The following is a 14,352-nucleotide window of genomic DNA, read 5'->3' on the forward strand; positions in this document are numbered from 1 at the left end:
AACAGGAAGTTCAGGGAAGAGGTAAGCCAGGTGAGTAGGATTTCTCGGGGCTGGGAGAATATGAATATGCAAAGATGGAATAATTGAGATGTGTACCTGGGCAGCACTTGCCAGGATGAGAATGAGGAGGGCCAAAGCCTGGGACCCAGGCTGGGAAAGAATTAGATCTGAAGGGAGCATACCCATGGGGCACATTAAGGGTGCTCAGCCTGTGGTGCAGGCTTCAAATAAACCCTGTTTCAGGATAACCCAATGGAAACTTCATGATTCAACCTGAAGGGGAATTCCAAACTCTTGGCTCCTGAATCTGGACAACAAACATATCTATTTCAGCTGTGCAACATTATCTGTATTCGACCTCAACACAAAGCTCTGCATCTTTGCCAAGATGGCTTACTCACTTTCCACTGGAAAACATTCCCACACTTCAAGATATTCTCTCTCTCTCTCTCTCTCTCTCTCTCTCTCTCTCTCTCTCTCTCTCTCTCCTGTACGATCCATTGCTTTCTCATTGATTTTTCACATCAAAATTAGGTTTTGGGGTGATTCTAGTATTGAGCTGTCATCTTCTGCCTGGCTGGGCGTTAGGGAGTGCTTGCAAGGTAACATTGTACTTCTAGGATAGCTGGGAGAAACCCTGGGTGCAGAGACTATAGTGAAACAGATACCTGCATCTGAGTGGGAGAGGTGAGAGGAGGAGCCATTTCAACCCACACACAATAGGGGCATTCCTCTGGGTGTGGTGCCTTGGGAACTGGGTCTCAGATCCTCTTAAGTGCTGACTTTCTTCCAGGTGCCTGTCCTGGTTCAGGCAAGATGGGCAAGTATGTGATCCGCGTCGCCACCGGGGACTCGCTCTTGGCGGGCTCCACCAACCTGGTGCAGCTGTGGCTAGTCGGCGAGCACGGGGAGGCGGACCTGGGGAAGCTGCTCCGGCCTTTGCGGGAAAAGGTGAGTGCAGAGCCTGGGAGCCAGGGCGAGGAGGAGCAGTCCGCACGTTCTGGAGCCCTAGGCCAGAAGCAAGGGGAAGCTGGGCCAGGGAATGAGATGGTGCGAGGGTTGGGTGCCTGATAGAAAAACAGGAAAGTGAGAAGAGAGAGAAGAGTAGTATCTCTGCTTGGGTGGAAGGAGTAGGGAAGATGCTATTGGAGGCTAGAGGCTGGAGCCCGCAGAGCTAGCTGTTCCTCCTCACCGCCTGCTTCAGGTCTCTCCCTGGGTGTCCCCCGAGGGACAAACAAAGCCAAGTTTCCTCGAAAGCATCCAGACTCCACTGTCCTCGCTAAGGACCTCATAACCTGCCTCTGCGGAATGTTCTGTTCCACAGAAAACGGAGTTGGAGATCGATGTCCCCTTTCACCTGGGGCGCCTCCTGCTGGTGAAGCTGCGCAAGCACAAAAGCCTGTTGAATTTTGACTGGTTCTGCAAGTGGATCACGGTGCAGGGCCCAGGGACCCAAGGAGAGGTCCATTTCCCTTGCTACAGCTGGATCCAGGACGACAAGATTCTCTGTCTACCCGAAGGCACGGGTGAGGGCTCTGGGTAAAGGGTGTGACTCCTCCAGGAAGCCGGGGTCGGGATAGGGGATGCTATGATATAAAAGGGAAAGAGGAGAAAGATGCAGAGGAAAGAAATGCAAGAACGGGATTCAGGAAGAGAACTGATGGAAAGGCCCTGCCGTGGGGCTGAGTGTGAGGGGGGTTCCAGGGAGGACGCCTGTCTTTTGTTTCCCCCTTACCCAGCCCGGTCCGTGAGTGATGACCCCCAGAACCTGTTTAAGAAATATAGGGAACAGGAGCTGGAGGACAGAAGGAAGGCTTATCGGTGAGTCCCAGAAAGCTTCTGATCCCTACTACAGTTAGGAAAACCTCTTGCTCCACCTACTCCTGACTCTATGTTCTTCCTCCAGGTGGGGCTCCTGGAAGGATGGGTTAATCCTGCCTGTAGCAGGGAAGACGCAGAGGGACCTTCCCAGAAATGAACGATTTCTGGAGGATAAGGATTTGGATTTCACCCTCTCTCTAACAAAAGAGTGAGTGCCAGGTCTGGGTGGTGGCCCACACCTGTAATCCAATTACTCCAAAGACTAAGGCAGGAGAATCACAAGTTTGAGGCCAGCCTCAGCAACTGAGCAAGACCCTGCCTCAAAAAAAATAAAAAGGTCTGGGATGTAGCTCAGTGGTAAAGCACCATGAATTCAATCCCCCGGTATCTCAAAAGAGAGTGCTGGATTGAGGTTGGGCACTTTCTTCCCAGGCTGTAAGGTGAGATTTTTTTCTTATTTCTTCTTGCATGTCATTCTTTACACAGGTTGAAGAACTTGGCCATTAAGGAGATATTGGATCTTGCAAATTGCGTACATAGACTGGAAGATTACAAAAAAATATTCCCACGTGAAAAGACTGCCCTGGCGGGTCAGTTACCACAACCATATATTTCCAGCTCAGGGATCTGACAAAAGAGGGGTGATAGAGGGTAGAAGACTGATGTCAGTGCAATGAGGAGCTCACAACATGTCCCCAACTGACGTCCTCAGTGCGGGTCTGTGATTCGTGGAAGGAAGATGACCTCTTTGGATACCAGTTCCTCAATGGTGCAAACCCCATGCTCCTGAGGCGTTCTATGAGTCTCCCAGCCCGGCTGGTGCTGCCTCCAGGGATGGAAGAGTTACGAACTCAACTCAACAAAGAGCTCCAGGTACTGTGCTTTTCACCACCCCAGCCATCCCCCTACCATTTTGCCTTGCATTTCTCCCATCTCTTCCTCCCCTTATCTCTTTCATGTTCACCTCCATTATCTGTACCATCTTTCACGTACACTTAGAATTTCTCAACTCTGACATGATTAACATTGTAAGCCAGATAATTCTTTGCTGTAGAGGACTGTCCTGTGCATTGTTGGATTCTAGTAGAAACCCTTGACTTTTACCTTCTAGAAGCCAGTAGCATCCTCTGTCCTGGTAGTTGTGACAACTGAAAGCATCCCTAGACATTGTCAAATGTTCTGAGGCGATGGGGGACATCACTCCTGCTTGAGAACCATGATCTATATAATCTCCTGTGAGATTATATATATAATCTTTCCTCTCTTCCATCCCCACCTTCCTGGTTTCCTACTTCATTAGACGGACCTGAGCCTCAGTCTCAGGGAGGAGCTTGAGCTTCTAAAGAGAAACAGCAAAAAGACTGACCAAAGCCTTGAAGAACTAGACTTACATTTTAAAAAAGAGAGGATAAAGGAAATATTTTGTGCCCCATTTGACTAAAGCCAGCAATCAGGAAGACAGTAGTTGAGAGTGTGGCACATGGTGGAGAGTCAATTCAGGGGATTTGGAGTCTGGTGGAAGACACGGGTCATGAAAACTTTCATTCGGGCCTTTGGTTCTGGGGAAAGTGGTTAGTGCTTAAAGCAAAAGCCTGGATGGATAGAGGAAGGATCCACCTTGGGAAATGAGAGAAGGGCAGGTTCAGAATGACTCCAACCCCTTTCTGTGTCCTTGACATTGACCCTGCAGGCTGGATCTCTGTTTGAAGCTGATTATACCCTGCTGGATGGGGTCAAGCCTAACTTCATCATTTTTAAGCAACAATATGTGGCAGCCCCTTTGGTTATGCTGAAGCTACAACCTGATGGAAGACTCTTACCCATGGTTATCCAGGTAAGAGGACCCAGGTGTCTTTCTCCTAGACATTGATCCATTTAAAATTGATCCATTTAGGGACTTAGATACATAGTTCTTAGCTCCCATTTTCCCTCCTTCTCTAGCTCCAGCCTCCTCGACATGGATGCCCCCCACCTCTGCTCTTCCTGCCTTCGGATCCTCCCATGGCCTGGCTCCTAGCCAAGACATGGGTCCGTAGCTCTGATTTCCAGCTGCACCAGTTACAGTCACATCTGTTAAGGGGACATCTGATGGCTGAGGTTATTTCTGTGGCCACAATGAGGAGCCTGCCCAGTCTGCATCCTATCTACAAGGTATTTTAGCATCTGTGTCATTCTGCATTTGATCATTGTTCATAGTTCATAATCCTAGCCTTTGAGGCCCAGGGTTTAACCTTGTAGCATATTATATTAGAAGCAATCTTACTTTATGCGTGTGTGCTCATGTGCGCGCACGTGCACACACACACACACACACACACACACACACACACACACACACACAGTCTGCTATTGAAATACCCAGGCACACACTTGCTATAAGATGGGGAAGGTAAGAATAGCTTTTACAAAGGAGTTTACATTTGGACTGAGGAGGTTGTCAAGGGTAGAAAGGGATGGGGACATTCAAGTCCATCTGTAAAGGAGAGGAATGAAAGGAACATGGATAATTGTGGATGTTAGGTGTGAATGAAGTTTAGGGTGCAAATGATTGGAGTGTTATATAATAGAACAAGTAAGTGAGAAAAAATAAGCAAGGAAGCCATGTTACTTGGTGGGGAGAAGAAGCAAGGGCTCTGTTTTGACCCTGCAAGGTTTCCAAACCCAGTAGCCATCCATTTGAAAATATCAGGGTGGATATGTAAGCCTGGAATTCCTGGAAAAATTGAAGACATAAATTTTGAAGTTATTAGAAAATTCTCTAAAGCCATCATACTAGGGAATATTCTCTGTGGTTTGTAGCCACAGCAGATTATATGTTTCTGATGCTGTTGAGAGGCCTGCATGGCTAAAGAGAAGGCATATCTGGGTTTGTCAACATGGAAGTCAGTGGTTAATCACTGAAAAATGCTATTCAGGGAAGCAGAGGTGCAAGAAACCTGATTGGGGTGGGCTGAGCGGAAACTGTGAGGTGAGAAAATAGAGACATCACATGACTCTTCAGAAGACATGGACCCTGGGAGCTCTATTTGATTGCGTTCCATGTCTTTTCTCTACCATTAGCTCCTGATCCCCCACTTTCGCTATACCATGGAGATCAACATCCTGGCCCGGAATAATCTTGTCTCTGAATATGGAATTTTTGATCTGGTATGGAAAGGGATGGATGAAGAGGGAGGAGGGTTCAATGTTGGAAGAATCCCAAGGTTTGTATCCCTCTTTCATTGTTCCCCCATGATCTGCTTTCTCTACCAAAGGCCTCTCCCTAATCTGTCTCATACCTGAAGAGTCTTCTGGTCCTAAATCTCCCTCGCTTTTTCACCTGGCTTGGCTAATGCTATGTTTGTCCTCAGGTGGTGAGTACAGGTAGTGGAGGCCATGTGGACATTCTCCAGAGAGCCACAGCTTGTTTGACTTACCGTTCCTTCTGCCCTCCTGATGATCTGGCTGACCGTGGGCTCCTGGATGTGAAATCTTCTCTCTATGGCCAAGATGCCCTCAGGCTGTGGAAAATCATCAATAGGTGAGGGTGATACAGAGAGTGATAGAACAAGGGGGACCACAGGTACAGAAGGTCCTCCATTGGCTGGCTGAGTCACAACAACCTTTTCCCTGCGGAACAGGTATGTGCATGGGATGGTGGGACTCTTCTATAAGAGTGATAAAGCCGTGAAGCAAGATTCAGAGCTGCAGGCCTGGTGCAGAGAGATCACTGAAACTGGACTACAGGGTGCCCAGGACCGGGGGTAAGGCCTGATCCTCCCCAGTAACCTGTGTCAACACCCACCCACCTGTCAACTTTCCCTGCCTCACCGCATCATAAGACACCCTTCCTTGAGGACCCTGAGAATTCCCTGGATTTTTCCACAGTATCCAGAAATCTTAATGATCACTCCTGATTTTCCCAGTTCCTTTCCTTTATCATCCTCTCATATTCTCTTTTACTCCTTATGCACGAAGAACTTTCTCCAAAATCAGATACATGTCTTCTCTTAGATATTTTTTCCTTACTTGTTTCTACTCTTTCCCCCATAGCTCTAAGGTTTATCCCAAGTATATCCTATTTGAGTTCACATTTTATGTGAATCATAGAATTCAGAGGCAGGTCCATAGGAAATTCTTTAATGTATCTCCAAATATCTTTCCCTCATGTCCAAATATCTGAATCATGTCCTGGTCTCAAATCCTCTCATTCTCAATTCACCCAGGTTCCCCCTCTCCTTGGAGTCCCTGGATCAACTCTGCCACATTGTTACTATGTGTATCTTCACATGCACTGGTCAGCATGCTTCGGCCCACCTGGGACAGGTAACCTGTGGGATCATCCCCCAGGGACTCCTGGGATTAGAATATGAGGGGAGTTAAATGCCTGAGCCATTAACCTGGGTTTCTGAGTGACTCTTCTACCCGTAGCTAGACTGGTACTCCTGGATCCCTAATGGCCCATGCACCATGAGGAAGCCTCCACCCATGTCCAAGGCTGTGACAGAGAAGGATATAGTAGACTCACTGCCTGATCTCCACCAGGCCCGTTTGCAGAAGACGTTCATCAAGTTCCTTGGCAGACGTCAGCCAGTCATGGTTAGAAACAGATGCCTGGGTTCTGGGGGAGGAGATAGCTTGAGGAAAGGGCAGTAGTCTTGGCTGAGAGGCCCAAGGAGCTGAGCCATCCTGTTCTCTTCTCAGGTGGCCTTGGGGCAGCATAAGGAGAAATATTTCTCAGGCCCTGGGCCCCAGGCTGTGCTGCAGCAATTCCAGGAGGAGCTGGCTGTCATGGACAGGGAGATTAAGGCCCGGAATGCAGGCTTGGACCTTCCCTATGAATACCTTCAACCCAGCATGGTGGAAAACAGTGTGACCATCTGAGAGGTCTTGCCCACCTCAGTCCCAAAGCTCACTGTCCCCACACACCCTTGTACTCTTTTTCTCCATGCCCATGTTCTCTGCTAAACAGCTGCCCCCAAAAGCTGTGTTGTCAAGGTGCCTGGAGCTGCCCATCACACAATGTGGAGAATAAACAATGTTTGTTCCCATTGCACATTGAAACCTGGGACCTTCTGTACTTGCCTACCTTAATGTCTACAAGTTCTATGCTTCCTTAACCTTTGATCCCTCTTACCTCTTTCCCTTTCCCAAAAGAGCTGGTCTCTGTATAAATAAAAGACCTGATTAAATTGTCATGTTGATTATGTGGTAAGTGAAGGTGAGAGAAAATACCTTACTTTGTTTCTTGCCTTCTTATTCAGTTTCCAAGGGATAAAAGAAAGGTGTTTTCCTGAAACAAACAAAAATTCTTCCAGGAATCAACACTGACTTCTAGCCTTTCCTTAAGCCTCCCTAAGCTAAATGACAGACATTCTGGCCCACTGAGCCCATATATATTTTAAGGGACATATAAAGAGACTTTGACTATTTGAGGTTTCTCTAAATCCTCAATCACATGACCCTTGGGCCACCTGCAGTAACAGTTTCTGTGTGACTTCCCCAACACTGCATCCCCCTGCCACTGTCCCTTTCCACAGCATCTCACTCTTCCTTTTAGCCCTTTCCCAGGACTCTTGACAAACCTTATCCTTCACTTCATCCCTATATAATAGAATCTAGCCCACAGTCCTACATACTGAAGATGGATGGACAATTGAAGGAGCAGTAGGCCAGCCACTGTGTTATGAGTTATAAATATATGGTCTCAATTTATTGTCACAACATCTTTGTGGGGTTGGTATCATGATCCCCATCTAATAAATGAGGAAAATAAGGGATGGAGAACTAATAGATTAAATGACTTTTAACCAAAACACAATGGGATAAAATTCCAGTTGATAAGGAGGAAAACCCAGAACTGTGGCCTCAGCAAAAGCAATGGTATAAAAATCCAATGATAATAATTGAGGTCTGGGTGCCAGAGGACACACCTGTTATCACAGCTGCTTAGGATGCTGACAGGTGGGAAGATTTCAAGCTACAATAATATGCCAGAGAAACTTAGCAAGACCCTGTCTCAAAATAAAAAATAAAAAGGATTGGGGATGTAGCTCAGTGGTAGAATACTCCAGGGTTCAATCCCCAGCATCAGTGAAGGTATGAAATGAGGTCTAATGAAATGGGAAAGAAGGGACATATAAAGAGACTTTGACTATTTTAAGGAATCTTGCACATTCGATTTCTTTATGCTATCTATGCATATGTATACATGTATACAGTGTAGTTAGAAAGCCAGAAGCAGAAGAGAGTGTTCCATCCAAATTCACCTGCTAATGCCTCCAACTTTCTAATACCCCAATCTATGCATCACAAAATAAAGAGCTGAATAGTCAAGGTTCCTGAAGCTGCCATCACACAATTTGGGGAATAAGCAATGTTTGTTCTCATTGCACATTGAAACCTGGGACCTTCTGTACTCGCCTACCTTAATGTCTACAAGTTCTATAACTTGGTAGATGATAATAGAATTTTCAGATAGCCACAAAGATCATAGACTCAATCTTTGACTTGTCTGCCTAGAGGTTTTGTTAGTCCTTAAGTCCTATCTATTATCCCACTATCAGTGGAGAGGAAAGAGGTATAAAGGAAAGTTAAAGATCAAACAGAAAATTTCAGTCTGGGCATGACTGGCTAGAAATACAGAATGGAAGGCAAGTTATGTTGAGGTAATGGTGGAACTCTTATTGAAAATAATTATCAGAGAATCAGACCAAGTTGAAGAGGGATGGGAGGTAAGGTCTGCGGTGTTAATCATATGAGTTGAATTTTATGAAAAAGGGGGAAAATTAGATGAGTAGACACCAAAGACAGCTTGGCATATGCTCACAGTTGGGAGTCTAAATGGGAAAAGTAAAGCTAGGAAATGAGAATGAACCTAATTTGGGAGGTAAGAAGAAAAGCCAGACAATGTGGATCACAGAAATCAAGGGAGAAGAAGTTCAAGGATTAAGGGGCTGCCAACTGTATCTTCCCCCATCTCCAGACATCAATCCATACCCTCTTAGTACTCTCTCCTAGCTCTACCATTTGCTGCACATCACCTCTTTCTCCATTTCCCTCCAGAATATACCCCATCTTCTCCCCAAATCTTCTCAGCAGGTGTCCTCATGTCTTTTGCATAGTACAGTGGAGAAGTCCTTTGTCTGGCCTTCAATTTTTTTCCTGATTTCCAGGAGATGCTGATGCAACCACTCTTACTGAGACAGTCTTCCCAGGCAACTGAGCACATTAGGGGCTGTGTTAGCTTCCTGTAGCTACAATAATATACCAGAAATAAACAACTGAAATGGATGAAACATTTATTTAGGCTCACAGTTTTGGAGGTTGTGGTCTACAGTCACTTGATCCTCTCCCCCATTTGGGGACTGTGGTGAGCTAGAACATCATGGTGGGTAGCATATGACAGAGCAAATCTGCTCCCCTCATGATGGCCAGGAAGGAGGGGCAGGAGAAGGGCTTTTTATAACAAATCCCCTCTTTCATATGCATTAAATTTTTTCTCCTCCTCCTTCTCCTCCTCCCCCCTCCTCCTCTCCCCTCCTCCTCCCCCCTCCTCCTCCCCCCTCCTCCTCCCCCCTCCTCCTCTTAGTTTTTATTTCATTTTAATTTATTTATTCCAATGTTTTTGGTGCATTATGGTTGTACACAATGGTGGGATTTATTGTTGCATATTCGTATATGAACATAAAACAACAATATAATTTGGCCAATATCATTCCCCAGTATTTCCCTGCTCCATCTCCACCTCATCTCCGTTTGCTTTTCATGAGATTCCCCTCTCCATCTTTCTTTTCCTTTTTCCTCTTTAGCTTACACATTTGAGAGAAAACTTATGACCCTTGACTTTCTGAATTTGGCTTATTTTGATTAAGATAATGTTCTCAAGTTCCATCCAGTTCTCCAAATGATACAATTTTATTCTTCTTTATGACTAAACAAAACTCTGTGGTGTTTATCCATTCATCCATTGGCAGGCACCTAGAGTGGCTCCATAGATTGGCTATTGCAAATTGTGTTACCACAAACATGAATATGCACATATTGCTATAGAATGATGAGTCTAGCTCTTTAGGACAAATACAGAGAGGTGGGATAGCTGGGTCATATTGTGTTTCCATTCCTAGTCTTTTGAGGAACCTCCACACTGACTTCCAGAGTGGTTAGAGTAATTTGCAATCCCATCAACATTGTGAAAGTGTTTCTTTTTCTCCCCATCCTCTCCAGCATTTATTATTGTTTGTATTCTTGATAGATGCTATTCTAATTGGAGTGAGATGAAATTTCAGTGTAGTTTTGATTTTCATTTCCCTGATTGTGAATGTTGAATATTTTTTCCATATATTTGTTTGTCATTTGTATTTCTTTTCAAAATTGTCTTGTTTAATTCATTTTCCAATTTATTAATTGGGTTATTTGTTTTATGATGTTAATATTTTTTTGGTTCTTTATATATTCTGGATATTTGAGTTTTGTCAGAAGAGTAGCTAGCAAGTGTTTCCTCAGATTCTGTAGGTTCTCTCTTCACATTCTTAATTGTTTCCTTTGCTGTGAAGAAGCTTTTTAATTTGATGCCATCAACATTTATTGACTCTGCATTCTTTCCTGAATTTTAAGGGTCATATTGAGGAAGTCATTGCCTGTACCTATATGTTGGAATGTTGATCCTACTTTTTCTTCTAGGAGTTGCATAGTTTATGGTCTAATTCCCAGGTCTTTAATTCTTTTTAAGTTGACTTTTCTGCAGGGTGGGAGATAAGGGCCTCTTCTCATTCTTCTACATAAAGGTAACCATTTTTCCAGCACTATTTGCTTAAAAAGATGTCTTTTCTCCAACATATGATTTTGGCACTTTTGTCAAAAATCAGATGACTGTATCTGTGTGGGTTTGTCTGTGCATCTTCTATGCTGTATCTTTATTCTATGTGTTCATATTTATGCTAGTACCATGAAGTTATTGATGCTATAGGTCTGTAGTCTAATTTGAAGTCAGATATTGTGATTCCTCCAGCATTGTTTTTTGGCTTAAAATTGCTTTGGTTATTCTGTATTTTTTATTCTTTCAAATAAATTTTAAGACTGTTTTTTCTCATTCTGTGAGGAATATCCTTTGTATTTTGATGGGGATTTCATTGAATTTGTATATTGCTTTTGGTAGTATGGTCATTTAAACAATATTAATTCTGCCTATATGAACATGGGAGGTCTTTTCATCTTGCATATTCTTCAGTTTCTTTCTTCTATATTCTATCATTTTCATTATGAAAGTCTTTCATCTCCTTGGTTTGATTTATTTGACTATTGTGAATGAGATTGTTTTTCTGATTTTTTTCTCAGCAGATTCATTGTTGGTGTATAGGGAAACTGTTGATTTTTTAATATTGATTTTATAAACTGCTACTTTGCTGAATTTGGACCTTCAAACAGTGCTAATTTGACTTCTTTGCCAACTTTTATTCCTTTTATTTCCTTTTCTTCCTATTGTTCTGGCTAGAACTTTTAGTACTATATTGAATAGGAGTGGTGAGAGTGAGCATTCTTGTCTTGTTCTGGATTTAAAGGAAATGTGTACAGGTTTTCCCCCATTCACTACAATGTTAGTTTGGGGCTTGTTGTATATTGACTTTATGATGTTGAGGTAGGTTTCTTCTATCTCCTGTTTCCTTCATATTTTTATCATGAATGGCTCATAAATTTTGTCAAAAGATTTCTCACCATCTATTGAGAGGACTGACTATGTGATTTTTGTCCTTAATTCTGTTTATATGGTAAATTACATTTTTGCATATGTTAAAATATCCTTGCATCCCTGAGATAAAACCAACTTGGTTATTATGTGAAATCTTAGTATTTTGTTGAAAATGATTTATACCTAAATTCATCAGGGGTATAGCTTTATAGTTTTCTTACCTTGATGTGTCCTTATCTGATTTTGATATGAGGGTTATAACTAGATTCATAAAATAAATTTGGAAGTGTTCAATCCCTTTCTATTTCATGGAATAATTTCTTCTTTAAACATTCTTTAAACATGATAGACTTTATTCAAATGCAATAGCATCAGGGCTGGGGTTGTGGCTTAGCGGTTAGAGTGCTCGCCTTGCTGGTTCAAGACCCTGGGTTCAATCCTTAGCACCACATACAAATATATAAGTGAAATAAAGGTATTGTGTCCAATTACAACTAAAAAAATAAATAAATTTTTTTACAAAGGGATGGGGGATATAGCTCAGTTGGTAGAGTGCTTGCCCTGCATGCACAAGGCTCTGGGTTCAATCCCTAGCACCAAACAAACAACCAAAAAGTTTAAGCTCAAATGCAATAGCAGCATCAACTCTTGTACATTAAATTTTCTTGGTATTTTCTAAATTGGAATGGCCAAATCCAGTGCTATTAAAGCAGCCTGAAGAATACAGCCTTAATTTTCCTGTATGAGATCCAAGGGTAAACACCAGTGATAGATGCCATCTTATGCCTATAATTCTATCAGCATACTCACAGCAGAATTCCATATACAACATATCCATTGTAACATGTATGGTGGTCATGGTTAAGGAGTTGTTAAATAAGGTCTTGCTATCACAGATGAAATTTTTCTGAATAATACAGAGTGTTCCAAACTTTTAAAAACTCCAATACTTTCAAAAGTACAAGTGCTATACTGGACTTCTAGCAAGTGCACCAAGAGAAAAACAATGCCCAGAATAGGTAGGCTTGGTGAAATAAAAAAATCTGAATGCTGGTTGGAAGTTTGGAGAAGAATGATTCTATTTCACTGGCTCGTGAGAATCCCTAGTCATTTCTAGCACCCAAAGAAAATTCTGAGAAGGAAGAATTTAGCACAATGTAGGTGATTGTATTAGTTTTTTAAAAAAACAGAAAACTTTGAAAATCTTAGTGTTGGTCTTACCTGCGATATTCAGTCTTTCACAGATATAGTTCATAGGCAAGCAATAAACAGCAAGATGTTTGAGATGGATATATAAATTGCTGCAATTCGTATAAAAAGAAAGAAATTCCATCAACTACTACCTAATCATGTGCTTCAGAAAATAAATCAACAGAAGGAATCAGATTAAACAATCGAAATGAAAGCTGCCTTGACTTGTTTATGGACAGTGATAACCACATGTCTGTACCTTTACCTCCTAATGCGATGAAGATCAGTCCATTGAAAAGTTCTGCCAGTTCTCAGGCCAGAAACAGGGCTGCTTCAGCTATGATTCAGCTACTGAATTTTCCATGTCACATGTAAATTCCAGTGAAAGCTCAGGGGGTACATTGAGGGAAAGCATTCCTCCAACAGCCACATGCCAGTCATTTCTCCACCACCAAAGCCTACAGTTTCCAGAGCTATTTCTTCAACACATCTGATAAACCCACTATCTAGACCTTTAGGAAATGCAACAACAAAAATACCTAACCCTATTTTGGGAGCCAGGAGGACATCATCACCTCAGAAAGAAGAGTCCCACCTTATCCACATAGGTGGACTTCAAGCCAATGAGATAGGGAAAGACAGTGGAATTAATCTGACCTCACTCTCCTATGTACATATATGAACATACCACAGTGAATCTCACCATCATGTATATCATGTATAACCAAAAGACACTAATTTTAAAAATTATAAGTAAACAGATTAGTAGAATAGAGGGAAGGGAATGGGGGAGGATAGAAGGGAGGAGAAAGCACTGGGAACTGAATTAGATAAAGCTGAAAATCTAATAGTTCTACTTTCTAATTAAAAAAAATATTTTGTGGGCTAGAGATGTGCCTCAAGTGGCAGTGTGCTCCCCTGGCATGCTCTGGGCGCTGGTTTCGATCCTTAGCACCATATAAAAATAAAATAAAGATGTTGTGTCCTCCAAAAACTAAAAAAAAATAAATATTAAAAACCTCTCTCTCTCTCTCTCTCTCTCTCTCTCTCTCTCTCTCTCTCTCTCTCTCTCTCTCTCTCTCTCTCTTTAAAAAAAAAATTTGTACTGCAAGTTTTCCAAACAATACATAAAATATAAATCTAATCCAGATCTCAATTATGGATACAAATATAGCTTGAGGGTTTTTTCATATTTATAAGCAGTAATTTGGGGGGGGATAATTAATGCAACTGTTGTTAACATCATCATCATCATCATCATCATCATAATACTCCTGGCTTTACATACTATCCTAGGCTTATGGTCAAATGCTGATTAGCCCAGTAAGGGAGGTCACCCAAAAACCTAAATCCATTTTCAGTCATGTCTAATCTTGAACACTTCATTCTCCTTTGTTAGCATTTTTAAGACAAGTTGACAAATATTGTTTATGGATCTCCAAGGTTGTTTTTTACCAGTTCAATCTATTTTATTGAATTCTTGATAACAGGAACAGGACTTGCAAAGTGGGAAATCAGAAAGGTCTGTATGGGATGTTTTCTTCAAGGCCAAGAGAAAAGTGGCTGTCTGGAAAGTTCTGCACTGAGTTGTACTTGTCTCTACATTGAGTTGTTCCTTTGTTTCTTTTTATTGTGTCCAATCAGCCAGCAAATAGATTCCTTTCAGCTTACTG

The 14,352-nt window shown here is 42.5% G+C and overlaps 1 protein-coding gene and 1 pseudogene across 1 annotated transcript; both read left to right on the top strand.

The window, feature by feature from the left end:
- Window positions 1–738: 738 nt before the first annotated feature.
- On the top strand, window positions 739–6,996 carry LOC101963157 (polyunsaturated fatty acid (12S)/(13S)-lipoxygenase, epidermal-type). The gene is made up of 14 exons (XM_005332745.3): window positions 739–951; window positions 1,325–1,526; window positions 1,740–1,821; window positions 1,907–2,029; window positions 2,308–2,411; window positions 2,534–2,694; window positions 3,512–3,655; window positions 3,763–3,972; window positions 4,882–4,968; window positions 5,172–5,341; window positions 5,442–5,564; window positions 6,027–6,126; window positions 6,232–6,399; window positions 6,505–6,996. Exons 1-14 carry the CDS (start codon window positions 817–819, stop codon window positions 6,682–6,684), a joined length of 1,989 nt encoding a protein of 662 aa, XP_005332802.2. The 5' UTR covers window positions 739–816; the 3' UTR covers window positions 6,685–6,996.
- A 1,647-nt stretch (window positions 6,997–8,643) lies between these two features.
- LOC101955113 (poly(A) polymerase alpha pseudogene) lies at window positions 8,644–13,361 on the top strand (annotated as a pseudogene).
- The last annotated feature ends 991 nt before the right edge of the window (window positions 13,362–14,352 follow it).

Source organism: Ictidomys tridecemlineatus, chromosome 3 (genome assembly GCF_052094955.1).
Source record: "Ictidomys tridecemlineatus isolate mIctTri1 chromosome 3, mIctTri1.hap1, whole genome shotgun sequence".
Lineage (NCBI taxonomy): Eukaryota > Metazoa > Chordata > Mammalia > Rodentia > Sciuridae > Ictidomys > Ictidomys tridecemlineatus.

Bases quoted from the DNA above. Each gene is read 5' to 3' on its own strand.
- LOC101963157 (XM_005332745.3), top strand. From the start codon at position 817: ATGGGCAAGTATGTGATCCGCGTCGCCACCGGGGACTCGCTCTTGGCG. The intron at 1,527-1,739 runs GTGAGGGCTCTG...CCCCTTACCCAG, and splicing joins CTGTCTACCCGAAGGCACGG to CCCGGTCCGTGAGTGATGAC. The intron at 6,127-6,231 runs GTAACCTGTGGG...TTCTACCCGTAG, and splicing joins CTTCGGCCCACCTGGGACAG to CTAGACTGGTACTCCTGGAT.